At 40.4% G+C, this 14,745-nt stretch overlaps 1 protein-coding gene across 1 annotated transcript in view; it reads left to right on the forward strand.

Moving 5' to 3' along the window:
- Window positions 1-14,745, forward strand: part of LOC126092611 (serine/threonine-protein phosphatase 2A 65 kDa regulatory subunit A alpha isoform) — a 99,497-nt gene that overhangs the window by 31,409 nt on the left and 53,343 nt on the right. The window contains exons 3-4 of the mRNA XM_049908313.1: window positions 86-305; window positions 5,867-6,027. Of these exons, the coding sequence (XP_049764270.1) occupies window positions 86-305; window positions 5,867-6,027 (381 nt within the window). The remainder of the gene's footprint in view (window positions 1-85; window positions 306-5,866; window positions 6,028-14,745) is intronic.

Here is a 14,745-nt window from a genome sequence, read left to right on the forward strand (position 1 = left end):
GATTTAATTTTTAAAGTGTAATGTGTCAGTTCCATGTGACAGACATTTGTCCATTCCTTTCCTTTTTCTCTCTCTCTTTCCACAGCCACCATTGGAGAACCTGGCTACTGTAGAAGAAACAGTTGTGCGCGACAAAGCTGTCGAATCTCTGAGGGCTATATCATCGCAGCACAGCCCACAGGATCTTGAAGCACATTTTGTTCCCCTAGTTCAGAGATTAGCTTCTGGTGATTGGTTTACATCACGGACATCGGCTTGTGGACTATTCAGTGTGTGCTATCCACGAGTTTCTGCTGTAGTCAAAGGTAATTTGTCCAGTCATCACTAATTTAACAGGTGGAAAATTCTTTGTAATGTTTCTAAAGGTGTCCTTGTATTTCACTTAACATGGGGATTTTAATTTTGAAAAAAAACTGAATTGGTGAATTGTGTGTGCAGGTAATATGCCAAAAATAAGAATATTAAAATAATACCGGAAGTGTGCGAGTTCATACAGTCCCAACCGAGCTGAAAGATTTTGGAACAACTGTTCCATTCATTTTTAATGTGCAGGATTCAAGACAAGTAAAGCAGACTCATCCTCACTTATCAAAAGCTTATCATTCATTGTGGTGATTTCTAAGTTATGTGTTGATAAACAGGATACTGAAAATCTTGAAATCTAATTTCAAGATAAATTTGAAAGCACATCATACAACTTTAATTTTTAAAATGCAACATTTTGATTATATTCCAATATAAATGTCCAAAAGCATACAAAATAAATTTATTGAATCTGTTCAATTTTGAAGAATGCAAATCTTATTTCAGATCATTGATGGGACTACAATATTTTAAAGCAGTAGTTGGAAGTACTGAGAAGAGTAATTTCCATTTGTGTTAAGCAATTAGAGCACTGATGGTTGGAACATAGCTTGATCTCACCTGTCAGAAAAGTTTTCTTTAAGATCACTTGATTCTGCTATCTCTGAGGACATCATGAAGTTGAAACAAAAACTCATATATTGTGGATGAAATTGATTAGAGCCTTGTTTATTGTTGATATATGAGCAGTAAAAGGTTCAGACAGATGTAGTGATGCAGACTTTAGTAGTACAGTAGTAGTATGACTGGTTGCTCATCAGGTGATCACTCGTGCAGGTGAAGTTATTTCTTGGCTAAGTCAAAAACAAATTATTGTTGGCACATGTACTGTTAAGGCAGAACTCACTATTCTAAGAGATGATGTAAAGGGAAAATCTGGCTGAGTAATGAAAACTGCAAAATGTACCAGTTCTTCAGATGAACGATTGAGCTATTGTGAAACTGAGAAAATGCCAATTTTCATTGTGATTCGAGAACAACCTAAGCCTGAAATTTTTAATGATGTTGAAAATTTTTCTTCAAAATGCAACCATTGAAATTAACTCGACATACAGGGTGTCTCATGAAAGACTCCTGGTAGGGATCCGTGGGATGCTCAGTGCATTTTCTTGCTGTTGCCTTTGCGTGTGCCGCTTGTCGCTGTGCATAGTTCTCGGACACCAATAGTTTGTGTGTACCCTCTACCCTGTGCTACTGAGTGTACTGGTGTTTTCTTGAGTTTTTGGTCAAATTTAATTGCTTTAAATATTGTTGATAGACAATTATTGCAGCTGCACCAAGTCCAGGTCATTCCTTGGCCGTATGTCGCTGGGTCCAGTCCTCAGGCAGAAATACCTTGTGCACTTGCTATTGAATGTTGGGGTGTTTTGAGTTTCCTGTTGAGTTTCCATTCGGTATTGTATGAACGAAGGATCAACGTGTTTCTTGTGTTGGACTATGCAAAAACAGAAATCGTATGTGGAATGTCTGCGTGAATTCGTATGAAAATTTCCCGATGTTCGTTTTGCCAATGATTGGACAAAATACAGAACTTGTTCTGCCTCTGAATTGATTCGATGTCTTCCTTCAATCCGATCTGGTACGGATCCCAAATTCTCGAGCAGTGCTCGAGAATAGCTTGCATCAGTGTCCTATATGTGGTCTCCTTTACTGGTGAACCACTCTTCACTAAAATTCCCCCAATAAATGGAAGTCGATTATTCGCCTTCCCAATCACAGTTCTCACATACTCATTTGATTTCATATCACTGGTGTTGGGACGTGGTGCCCCACTGCAGATGCTTAACAAAGGTCTGAGCATACAGAATAGTTGCCCAGGTATGTGAGTAGCTTTAAGACTTCTTAAGTAATAGAACTCAGTATGTTGTCCTCAATGGCAAGCATGTATGAGACACCAGGGTATAGTCGGGAGTGCCACAGGGAACTGGGATAGGACCGCTCTTGTTCTCTATAAACATAAATTATCTGACAGATGAACAGCAATCTGTGACTGCTGATGACGATGTAGTAAACAGGAAATTATCGTCGTTGGATGACAGTAGCCAGATACGTGAACAATGGTGGTTCGTGCATGTCGAGGCACAGGCAGGGACTATTCCAAGCGACAGTTGCGGTACATGCATGTGCATGTTTTTCACTTGAAGAAAGCGTATATTCTGCAAATTGTCTCTTGCTTGCAACACTACTGAATGCTCATTGGCTGTTGGTGAATACGTGATGTAGGCGTGCAGAACAAGCCTAAACTCGGCTGCCATCATTCATGACTTCAACTGTAAAAGGACATAGGATGAAATAGAATTTCTATTTGCTGTGATGAATGGCAGCTTGCTTTAAGTGTAGAAAAATTAAATTAATGCAGATGAGTAGGAAAAACAATTGTGTAATGTTCATGTACAATATTAGAGGTGTAATACATTAAATAAATTAAAGGCAACCACTCGCCTATGGCTGACTGATGTGTGCCATATAGAAACTCTCAACAGAATACAGTATTTCATCTAACTTTTGAGTTTTTACTCTTTCTCTAACAAAAGTACACACATTCAGGCACCAAAATGCTCACACCTGCGGCCACAGCAAGACCGTACACTTCTAGATGTGCTGTATAACTGCAATTAAATGTCTGTACATAACATTGCAGAGTGATTGGAAATGGTATTAGAGCACATAAGGGTGGTAGTAGAGAAGGCGAATGTTAGTCTTTAGTATAATGGAAGATTTTCGGGAAAGTGGAGCTCATGTATAAAGAAGACCTTGTATAGTGTGACCCATTTTTGAATACTGCTAGTATGTTTGGTATCCCCAGCTTGTCAGATTAAAGGAAAACCTTGAAGGAATTCTGAGGGATGCTGCTAGATTTGTTACCTGTAGGGTCAACCAACATATGATTTTACAGAGGTGCTACATGCCTGGAGGAGGGAAGTCAGTGTTCTTTTGGGTAACACCATTGACAAAATTTAGAGGGCAGGCATTTGCGACTGGCAGCAGAACGGTTCCACTGCCACCAATGTCCCTTCTGTGTAAGGACTGTGAAAACAAGATAAGGGAAATTTGGACTTGTACAGGGGCATACTGACAGTTGTTTTCCTTTGCTCCATTTGCAAGTCTAATAGGGAAGCAAATGATTACTGGTGGTATATGATCCTCTCAACCATAAACTGCACAGTGGCTTTCGGAGAATTATATATATGTATATATAATTGTGACTGTGTATGTGCGGATGGATATATAACTAAAATAGAAAGAAACATTCCATATGGGAAAATATATTAAAAACAAAGATTCCATGACTTACCAAACGGGAAAGCGCTGGTAGATGGACACAATAAAAAACACACAAACACACACACACAGAATTTCAAGCTTTCGCAACCAACGGTTGCTTCGTCAGGAAAGAGAGGAGGAGAGGGAAAGACGAAAGGATGTGGGTTCTAAGGGAGACGGTAAAGAGTCATTCCAATCCCGGGAGCGGAAAGACTTAACCTTAGGGGGGGAAAAAGGACAGGTATACACTTGTGTGTGTGTGTGTGTGTGTGTGTGTGTGTGTGTGTGTGTGCGTGCGTGCGCGCGCGCGTGCGCTCTCAACAGAATACAGTATTTCATCTAACTTTTGAGTTTTTACTCTTTCGCTAACAAAAGTACACACATTCAGGCACCAAAATGCTCACACCTGCGGCCACTGCAAGACCGTACACTTTTAGATGTGCTGTATAACTGCAATTAAATGTCTGTACATAACATTGCAGAGTGATTGGAAATGGTATAAGAGCACATAAGGGTGGTAGTAGAGAAGGCGAATGTTAGTCTTTAGTATAATGGAAGATTTTCAGGAAAGTGAAGCGTGCGCGCGTGTATACCTGTCCTTTTTTCCCCCTAAGGTAAGTCTTTCCGCTCCCGGGATTGGAATGACTCCTTACCCTCTCCCTTAAAACCCACATCCTTTCGTCTTTCCCTCTCCTTCCCTCTTTCCTGACGAAACAACCGTTGGTTGCGAAAGCTTGAAATTCTGTGTGTTTGTGTCTATCGACCTACCAGCGCTTTCTTTTGGTAAGTCATGGAATCTTTGTTTTTAATATATATATGTAATGTGGATAGAAGTGATGACATTATCTTAGCTTTTGGAACTATTATGTCCTTTTTTGAGCAATATAGAGAAATAGGTTCGTAAGGTTAAAAAGGAGTAGTAGGTTATTTAGATCCGAGGAAGAGAGGAAGTGCCTGTAGTGAGGTGGTCCCAGTGACCTGCCTTTCCTTCTTGAATTCCGAAATATAGTTTCTATCAACAGTACTCAACATCTCACCTCCTAAATATTAGTGCTGCTCAGAAACTCTGTTCCATAATTTATTAGTTTTATTGATTGAATTTTCCTTTTAGTTTAGGTATAGATAACCTTTGGTGACCCATGGGCCTGATTCACATACTTTGTGGACTGCCTTGTTACATGTGGCAGCAGCACTTCTGCCACATGAAGTAAAAACTATAGCATTAATGTTTCTAGGGTAAGGCACGTATATGAATGGCACCCCTTTTCTGACACACCAAGCCAACAAATTACATCTCAAAACATGTTTGTGAGAGTACATTCATTTATATTCACTCCCATTTTAATATGTTTATATTTATTTACCCATCATGTTTCTTTACTTATAGTATTTGACAGTAGGTGTCTTAAAGCTTCTGTTGCAAAACTACGCAATACCAAAGAAACAATGTACATGACACGCAAATAAATGTTAACATCTGAAGATGGTATGCTAGACATCTTGAAATATCGTGGAGAAATAAACACCTGTAAAAGCAACTGGTTGCAGCTAATTCATTATAAATTACCTTCAGTTTAAACAGTTACAGCACTCTAATACATACGCAATGAATAAGAATTATTTATTTTTGGTGATACGAGAAACAGTAGAAAAAGCAGTGAGGTAGGCAGTTCCAGTCTAGTGGTTAGGAGTAACTTGACTATTTTTGGCCAGAGGCACATCATTGTAGTGTTTGAAGGTTAGTGTTTTAAAATCCACAGACACGAGTAACAAGAATTTTTTAAAAATATTTGTACAAAAATACTGTTGATGCGTTATTGGGAAACCATGGTTTAGTTGAACAGTCATGTTACAGATCATGATGTGGTACAGATAGTTTAATTTTTTGTTAGTGCGGCAGTAATAAAGTTCTCTTGAAGTAAAAATGTTTATTGTAACTTCGTTGTTAATAAAATTATTTTGTTCAATGTTGGAAAGCAAGACGTAATCAGTAACAACTTGAAAACAACTGAATTTGGTATATATTTCAGTGTTACACTTTGGTATGCATTGAAATAACCTCAGTTTGTTGTGTACACAGAAGCAAAAGTTCGATTTATGCAATATTTTTGCATAATTATGCACATTAAGTAACAAAATTTGCCTTCCTTTTTAATTAGATTTTTTACAGATTATGGGAAGCACAGGGTCATCAGCTTTAAAATGGAAATGTGATTTTTCTTTTTTCATTTCTGCACAGCGGATCTACGCCATCATTTTCGTAACTTGTGTCAAGATGATACTCCCATGGTGCGACGAGCGGCTGCTAGCAAACTGGGCGAATTTGCGAGAGTGGTTGAAGTGGAGTATTTGAAATGTGATCTCATTCCAATGTTTGTGAACTTGGCACAAGATGAACAGGTACACTCATTTCCTTCATATATATTTTGAATTATTTCCTTTTTGGCAACTTAGAAAATTTTTCTCTGCACAATGCTCGTAATATAAAAGCTGTAACTAAATAATACTTACGTGCAGACAAAATATTGTCTTGACTACACAAGAAATTAGTGCAGAATTGAAGACCAACTGGAACTTCCAATTTTGTTAGACTGTTACACTTTTTTTACAAGACAAATCAATGAAAACAAAAGCCAAGAAATGTTTTGTGAGTTTTTGAGTGTGCAGTGACCTGTTTTTGACCATTAAGTACTTACTTAGGTTACGGCAATATGGAAACCACAAAAAAATTTCTACATATTTTAGTTTGGGAGAATCTTTGTCTTCTTTTATATTAAGGAGAGCATATGGGGAGGAAACCCTGAATATGAGTGAGTTTTCAGTTGGTGTAAGTCCAGTTGCCAAACTAGTTTCCAAGATTCCATGCAATTTATGCAAAAGTTATGTATTAAGGACTAATTGCCTAGTGTCATCGGTTGACATCAGTTGAGATCCCAGATGTTGTTAGTCTTTTATTATTAGCACAATCTCACCATCGTATGTGGTATGAATTACTTACAAGATGGAGAGTAAGCTGTTCTGTACTGTTTATGATGGTGCAGTAAGTGTTAAACTACTTTGCATGATAAGTATTGTGTATAGAATGTAGAGGCATTGGCACAATAATCAAACATTGACAGGCATTGTTGTTTGGCAGTAACACTGCATACTGTCACTTCACCCTGTGTGAATGTGTGTATCATCTACATAAATAAATTGCTTTTTAGTCTTTGGTGATTACCTTCTTTTTAAAGTAGTTCATTTTAACATCTTTTGTAATGCAGTTACACTAGCAAAATAGTTATGTTTGAAGTTCAACAGTCAGGGTGTCTACGACCCGGGACAACCGGGAGATCCGGGAAAAACCCGGGATTTTTTTCATCCGGGAGAAAACCGGAAAAAACCCGGGATATTTTTAGAATTCCGGGAATTTTTCATTGTTTTAGTTTTCAGTTAAATTTTTGCAATTTTGACTAGTAAGAACCGACACACTAACAAAGGATATTACTGTATCCCACTACTGCAGAATAATACTTCAACAATAAAACATAAACGAGAGAAAAAAACGAAAATAACTTAAATTGCAAAGGAAATGCGCCATATACGACGACGACACAAGTGCTCATGCAAGCGTCTGCCGATTGAAAATTTGTCAAAGGCTTTAGGAAGACTATGCAGTGCTTCATAACACCAAATTGCCTCCAATGAGTGTGAAGTCGCAACTGTTTACATTCGATTTGTTTTAGCAGTTAACGCGCGGGCTCATGCGCATACGCAGTAGTCACGTTTGAGTAGTAGATTCTCCCGCTTCTGTCAACTGGAATGAGGGTGTTAGCTGTGCAAGCAGTCGCAGCAAGCAGCTAGATACTTCCGGGAAAAGGGGGCGCCTAATTCATATTCTTCAGAGGAAAAAAACTTGTTTCACAAAGCACCTAGCATCCAGCACACATTTGCCTATCAATTAGTCATATGATTTTGAAACGCTTCTCTGTTGGTATTTGAACACATTTTAAGTTGATTTCTGAATGAATCATAAGCTGACTTTTGAATGCATGCATAGTGTACGTGATGTCTCTGTCAGGAGAATCCTCGTCGCATCTAGAAATAAACTTTCCACAGACAAAAAGGGCCGGGGCTATACGAGCTAAGTGGAGTAAAGCCGAATGGATGAATGGCAATCGCTGTCTGATTATGTGGCTGATTGGGTGTGGGAATGATCAGCGTTGTTATAATTACTAGCGAAATCCATAGATTCATACTATCAGAATGGAATTAAACGACTGACAGGAATAACAAGGTGAGAAAGATTATGTATTATCTTCTCGGTGAGTTCAAGAAAATGAAGTTTTGACAGAAGATGTTTGGCCAGATCGCTACACTAGTAAGGACCAGTAGTACAGTCCCCGGCTACGAGCCGCTTAAGTTCTATTATGGAAGTAACGCGGAAAACGTGTTGTACGAACACGTAACAACGCCTAACCGGAGAATAATTGCGGGAGAACTAAACCAGTGATTCTGGCAGGGTTAGTGAAGTTAATCGGCGAACAAATTTTGACAGTGGCAGAATAGTTACAGAATTGGTGATGACAGGATTGTTTGTTAGAACAAGGACGGAGAAGAAACGAGGACATCACACAAATTATGGAAGAATAAGACGATTCCAAATTTATATAAAAATTTCGTAATACTAGTTTTCGATGTCATGCTAGAGAAGCTGGTGCATATGAATGAAACGTGAAACTATTTCCTAACATAAAGCTTTTTGCTTGTAGTAGGCCTAATAGGCATTTGATATTGATACTTACTGGATTATATTCTGTCATGTTATAAAAATGACCATTTGTGCCAAAACAGCCTCGTTTATTTGGTGTGTTATGAAAGTGCTGCCGTATTAGAAAGGCCTATTTTGTTTTATCTAGCAGACTGTGACAGAATAGACGTAATGAGATCGAGAAACAACACCAGTCTTGGGTATTATTTATATTAACAGCTTTTTCAGTATTAGATAACTACATTTCGATTTACCGTGTAGCAAAACGTTTGACAAACTTTGATGAGGTAAAAGATTCTTTCACAGAAAGGAAAACACGTCATGTAAAGCTGTAGCAGGATTAGAGAGAAAAAAATGCTAGGTGCTAAGGATTGAAGAAATGTGTACTTTCTTGCTTATCTCTTGTCAGTACTGGTTTTATATATCCTGTATTTAATTTTATGACACACAAAACAGCAAGTTGTTAACTAATGGGCAATGAAGAGTTCAGATTTTCCGAAGAGTTCTTGTTCTCTCGATTACAAATAATCCCATCCGCTATTAATTCCGAAAGAGAGGCAGGCTGCCAAACCGGCCGACTGGGAGCAGGAGAGGCACCACAGGACATTTCAATTTCCACTCTCCTGAATATAGTTTGGACGTGCAGTAGAAAAATGCTTTATGAAGAGGCATGGAACTGCACTTGGGCATACTTAAGACTAAATAATATGTCTTACATTTCCTCGAATTCATACGTTTTATGTTTCAGACTTTTCAGAAAGATGTGCGCTAGAAGATGAACATATTTTGAAAATTCGATTTTTTTTAGTATTGACCCGGTTCGCAAATGTCGTAGATCCGGGGCTGATGCACAGAGCAATCTGAGCTATAGTGGGTAGTTTCCACGTGACCCGTGTTTACGTTCAGTCATTTTGCTGTTTCCCCTTCGTTTACTCTCACGTCAAATGAAAACAAAACGGATATCCGTGGCCGGGAGCTATCAAGTGAATTAAAACACATTCACATAATTACTAAAGGCTGAAATATGTCATTAGTTTCAGATTTTATTTTATTTCCACCTTTCTGACAGTCAAGCATTAATCGCCTGGCGGAACAATGAAGTTATTTTTGTCTGTTTGCTAAAGAAATTTGACTTTTGCTAATCTTTTCTGCAGAGGCAGTCAATGTATCTGAAACGAAATGTTTAATTCCACGGTACTGGGTAGTTTCAACTGTTCGCTGCATTTCAAGTGCACGTTTTCATTTTCTAGCACGTATGGCATTATGCCATAATAAAGAACCAAACATGATATAATACAGTACTGGTGCTTCAAGAAAATTTACATCCTGAAAACCACACTTAAAAGCTTAATATCAGGTCGGGGACTACGGTACTTCATTGGGAATCTGGACATACGAGTGTGCCTTTCAGTATGCACTTCAAATGTGCACATTTTAATATGGTTCACGAAATTCCGATGCTCTTGCGGTATCATCTTTCATTGATGATCTTTTACACGTACGTACACGTACACTTCCTACGTCATGATATCTACCCAAGCGCGGTGTCGCCTGTTACCTGAGCTCTGTGGCAACTGCTGAAACGAACCTATTTGTAACAGGTCGCGGGAAAATATTACGATTGGTGGTTTGAAAAGCGTTACTTTCAAAGTAAATATCCTTTTACGTAAGTTGAACTACGTACAAGAATGGACCGTGAATTTATTAAATCACAAAGCGTTTGACTCTCATTTAAAAATCAGGTGTCTGATGACGAGCCATTTAGAAGCATTTCGAACCCTCAAGATCAGACATTTATGTCATTATTAAAAATTTTGCAGGCACATTTGTATGATATCTCTTAAAGTGTAACACGCGCAAAAAAAGATCAACAGTATATGCGAACGCTCAGCTTCTCTTGCAGCTTGAGACCAATATTTTATGTGAAAGCTTTGCTTTTCTTGTAACAACACTATGTATATTAATTTAAGCTATTAACTTTCCCTGTTTGGCGCGCTACTTAACACAGATGTTGATAATGACTGACTACATCACGTGTCCTATGCTCTGAATATCCTCTGTCATCGGCTGGCGAGATCACGTGACATGAGTTACGAACGGCTTACAAAAGCGCATCGAAATCTCGGTTTCAATGGTTCGGAAAGTAACATGCGGTGTTTGGTGGATTTTCTAATGTATGTTTTCGTAATACGAAAATACGCAGCATACATGTTGCTGCACATCAAAGATATTTCCAAAACGTGTCTTTTTCTCTGAGTTTCGTTTTCTAAAGTGCTGGGAAATTGTACGCCCGTGTACAAAACCATAACCATTGAAAGGAGTGATAGGGGAAAATATACTGTCATCCGGGAGAAAGTGATTTTTAACCGGGAAATCCGGGAAAAATCCGGGAATTTTTTTTCCTTGTCCACGTAGACACCCTGACAGTGGGCAGCAAGATCTTTCAATTTTCCATGGAATTGATATTTCTTTGTGCTGTCCACAGTATTGGGGAACAGCAATGTAATTGCACACTTATGTAAGTGGATTACCCATAAAACACATAATCTAAGCAATTTTCGTATTCTTACACACACATGCAAACTTGTATCATTTTCATGGCTTTTTCCCCGTATCTTCATGGGGTCGGCATGTTAGTTATTGGATTTGACAGTGTTGGGGGGGGGGGGGGGGGGCTGAGTGCCCTTCCCATCCCCAACCTTCCCCCTCCCTCTAGTCTTGCTCTTCTGGTGGTAAAGAATTTATGTACCCCACTTGTATGTGTAGTAGTGCTATCCAATGTAAGTGTGTGCAAATTTTTTCTAAAGGTTTGCAAATCATGTAACTGAGGTGGGATGTGGTTACTGGCTTAGTATTCACCTATTCAGATGTGGAAAACTGCCTAAAAACCACATTGAGGCTGCCCAGCACTCTGGCCCCTACTTCGGAGTTACTCATGTTGGCAGCACTTCTTGATTCGAATTCTGGAGTATTTACTTCGTCTTCTTTGGTGAAAGAATTTCAGAAAACTGTAATTTTGTATTTGTTTAAATTTGTAATGCTTTTTTGTTGCTTCTGCAACAGTGTTCTGACCTGTTCTGTGTACCATAGGGGGCGAGTTCCGTCTCTTGTTAGTTTGATATAAATCTCTTTGCTGCAGATACTGTTTCATTGAATTTATACCATATGTGATGAATATTTTGTTAATGTGACAGGCAGATTTGTCAGGGACTGGTGTGCCTCCCCCAATCTCTGAAGCAGCATACTAATGCAAGCATCTTGGTGGATTACACACACACACACACACACACACACACACACACACACACACACACACACACACGGATATAAACATAGTGAAGAAAGTTCTGACAGAATGAAGTAATTTAGGAGGAAAGGAGACCACTCAACCTAAGTCCAAGTTTAAACATTTAGACTTCTCTCTCCTTCTCCTGATCTCTTCAGTGGAAACATTTCTTTGCCACCAATCCACCCAGCCAAAGCCAATCTAATGCCAACATTGAACCTTCCCTCTCCCTGTATACAGGGAGTTACAAAAAGGTACGGCCAAACTTTCAGGAAACATTCCTCACACACATATAAAGAAAAAATGTTATGTAGACATGTGTCCGGAAACGCTTAATTTCCATGTTAGAGCTCATTTTAGTTTCGTCAGTATGTTCTTCCACCTATGCTCAATGGAGCACGTTATCATGATTTCATACGGGATACTCTACCTGTGCTGCTAGAACATGTGGCCTTTACAAGTATGACACAACATGTGGTTCATGCACGATGGAGCTCCTGCACATGTCAGTCGAAGTGTTCGTACACTTCTCAACAACAGATTCGGTGACTGATGGATTGGTAGAGGCGGACCAATTCTATGGCCTCCACGCTCTCCTGACCTCAACCCTCTTGACTTTCATTTATGGGGGCATTTGAAAGCTCTTGTCTACGCAACCCCGGTACCAAATGTAGAGACTCTTCGTGCTTGTATTGTGGACGGCTGTAATACAATACGCCATTCTCCAGGGCTACATCAGCGCATCAGGGATTCCATGCGACGGAGGGTGGATGCATGTATCCTCGCTAACGAAGGACATTTTGAACATTTCCTGTAACAAAGTGTTTGAAGTCACGCTGGTACGTTCTGTTGCTGTGTGTTTCCATTCCATGATTAATGTGATTTGAAGAGAAGTAATAAAATGAGCTCTCACATGGAAAGTAAGTGTTTCCGGACACATGTCCACATAACATATTTTCTTTCTTTGTGTGTGAGGAATGTTTCCTGAAAGTTTGGCCGTACCTTTTTGTAACACCTTGTATACAATCATCTTACGGTGATCCTCCCATCCATGCAGCCCATGGTCACTTTCCAAAACTTCCTTACCTCCAACTTGGCTTCACCATCCTTACCCAGATCCCTTACCGAGAACACTGACCTCGACCACTCACAGCCTCAATACAGATTCTGACCCGACCATCTTCCTTCTAGACAAAGGCTCCACCTTCATGGTGAATCAGGAGTGACTACCTGACAGAAGGTGCATGCCAACTGTCCTGCTCCACATGCAAGCACTGCCATAGTGATCCCATCCCAGAAGTTCAACAGAACCTCCAATCCCCACTGAAATCCTTACGCCATTTGTAGAACTTTCCCCCGAGACCATCTCTCTCCCCATCACAATGACACCCCGCACATCCACCTTCTACATGCTCCACAAAATTCACGACCCCCAACAATCCTGGACACCCCATTGACCTGGTCATTATGCTCCCTCTGGAAGAATTTCCACTCTCGTCAACCAGCACCTCCAACTAATTGTCTGAAGTCTAGCCTCTCAAACAAAGATGATAGCCTCTTCACTGACACTCCACCATACCCACTCACACTTCCACCTGGATCCCTACTTATCACTGTTGATGCCACTTCCCTATACACCAATGTCCCTCATACCCATGACCTTGCTACTATTGAACTCTACCTGTCCCTATGTCCTTCAGACTTCTGACCCATTGCCTCTCTCCTGTGCAAATCTTTTATGGGCCTTCTAGAAGAAACGTTCCTAGCTGCCCAAAACTCCAAACCCCTTGTCTGGTTTAGGTTCATTGATGGCCCTTTCCTGATGTGGACTGGAGACCAAGACACTGTATCCTCATTCCTACACAACCTCAGCTTCTTCCACCTGCTTCGCCTGGTCCTCCTCATCACAACTGTGCCATCTTCATGGACATTGATCTCCACCTCTCTGATAGCTGCAGTTGCAAAAATGCTCTCTCATACAGCCTGGCCATCCATGGATGGCATATTTTTAGTGACGAGAATTTTCTTGCCCAGAATGTTGTAGGTCTCGAGGCCTTCACAGACAGGCACTACTCCCAAACGTAATCTGCAAGTTAGATTTCGTGTGCCCATACCTCACACTCATAATCCTTCAATCACCCCAAAAAATCAGCTACAAAGGGGTGACTGCCTCATCATCCAGGATCATTCTGGACTAAATTGTTTCCTTTGTCAGGGCTTTATCTATCATCACCTCCAGAAATGAGGGGCATCCTACCCTAAGTACTTCGTACCCCTCCGAAAGTGGTGTTCCATCACCCACCCATCCTACACATCATCCTGGTCCATCCCTAGTGCCACTCCCACTCCCTGCCTCTTGTCATAGGGGTCATACCCATGTGAAAGACATAGGTGCAAGACCTGCCCAATTCCCTAATTTTTAGAAACACTCTCATGGAGAACAGTGGTCTGGCAAGAAGTACTTTAAAAATTAACACTGTGTTTATTTTTAAACTTCCCGATTCACCTATCCATCACTTTGTATTCCAGTCTCATCATAGGCTTATCTGATCCATTCCCGGAGGCACGGCCACCTGTGAAAGCAACCATGCCATATACAGACTCTGCTGGATTTACTGCACAGCTTTTTATGGCCGCCTAACAACCAACCAGCTGTCGAGCAGAATGAACAGCCAATGCCAAACTGTGCCCAACACCAAAGTTGACCAACCTGTGGCACAACATGCAGTGGAGCACAACATTCTGAACTACACAGGCGGGAGTTACCCTTGCAACACACCCTTTGCTGTCATAAACCTCCTGGCCCCTGTGTCCACTAATAAACTCTCCACACTCTCTACCCAACAGCTTCTCCTCCGGTGTCCGGGTATCACTTGCGTAGTCCGTGCTCATGCGATCTCCCCCCCCCCCCCCCCTCGCATTTTAGCCAAAAAAACCTGCTGCCTCCCTCTGAGCTACCCATCTACAACTTCTCTTCCTGTTTACAGCCTCTTTCTCCCTCTACCCACTCAGCCAACACAACTGCCGCCCCCACTCCTCTCAAGGTCACGTCTCGAACTGCAATCATGGCGTTGGGTGTGCA

The sequence above is a fragment of the Schistocerca cancellata genome, chromosome 7 (genome assembly GCF_023864275.1).
Source record: "Schistocerca cancellata isolate TAMUIC-IGC-003103 chromosome 7, iqSchCanc2.1, whole genome shotgun sequence".
Classification (NCBI taxonomy): Eukaryota; Metazoa; Arthropoda; class Insecta; order Orthoptera; family Acrididae; genus Schistocerca; species Schistocerca cancellata.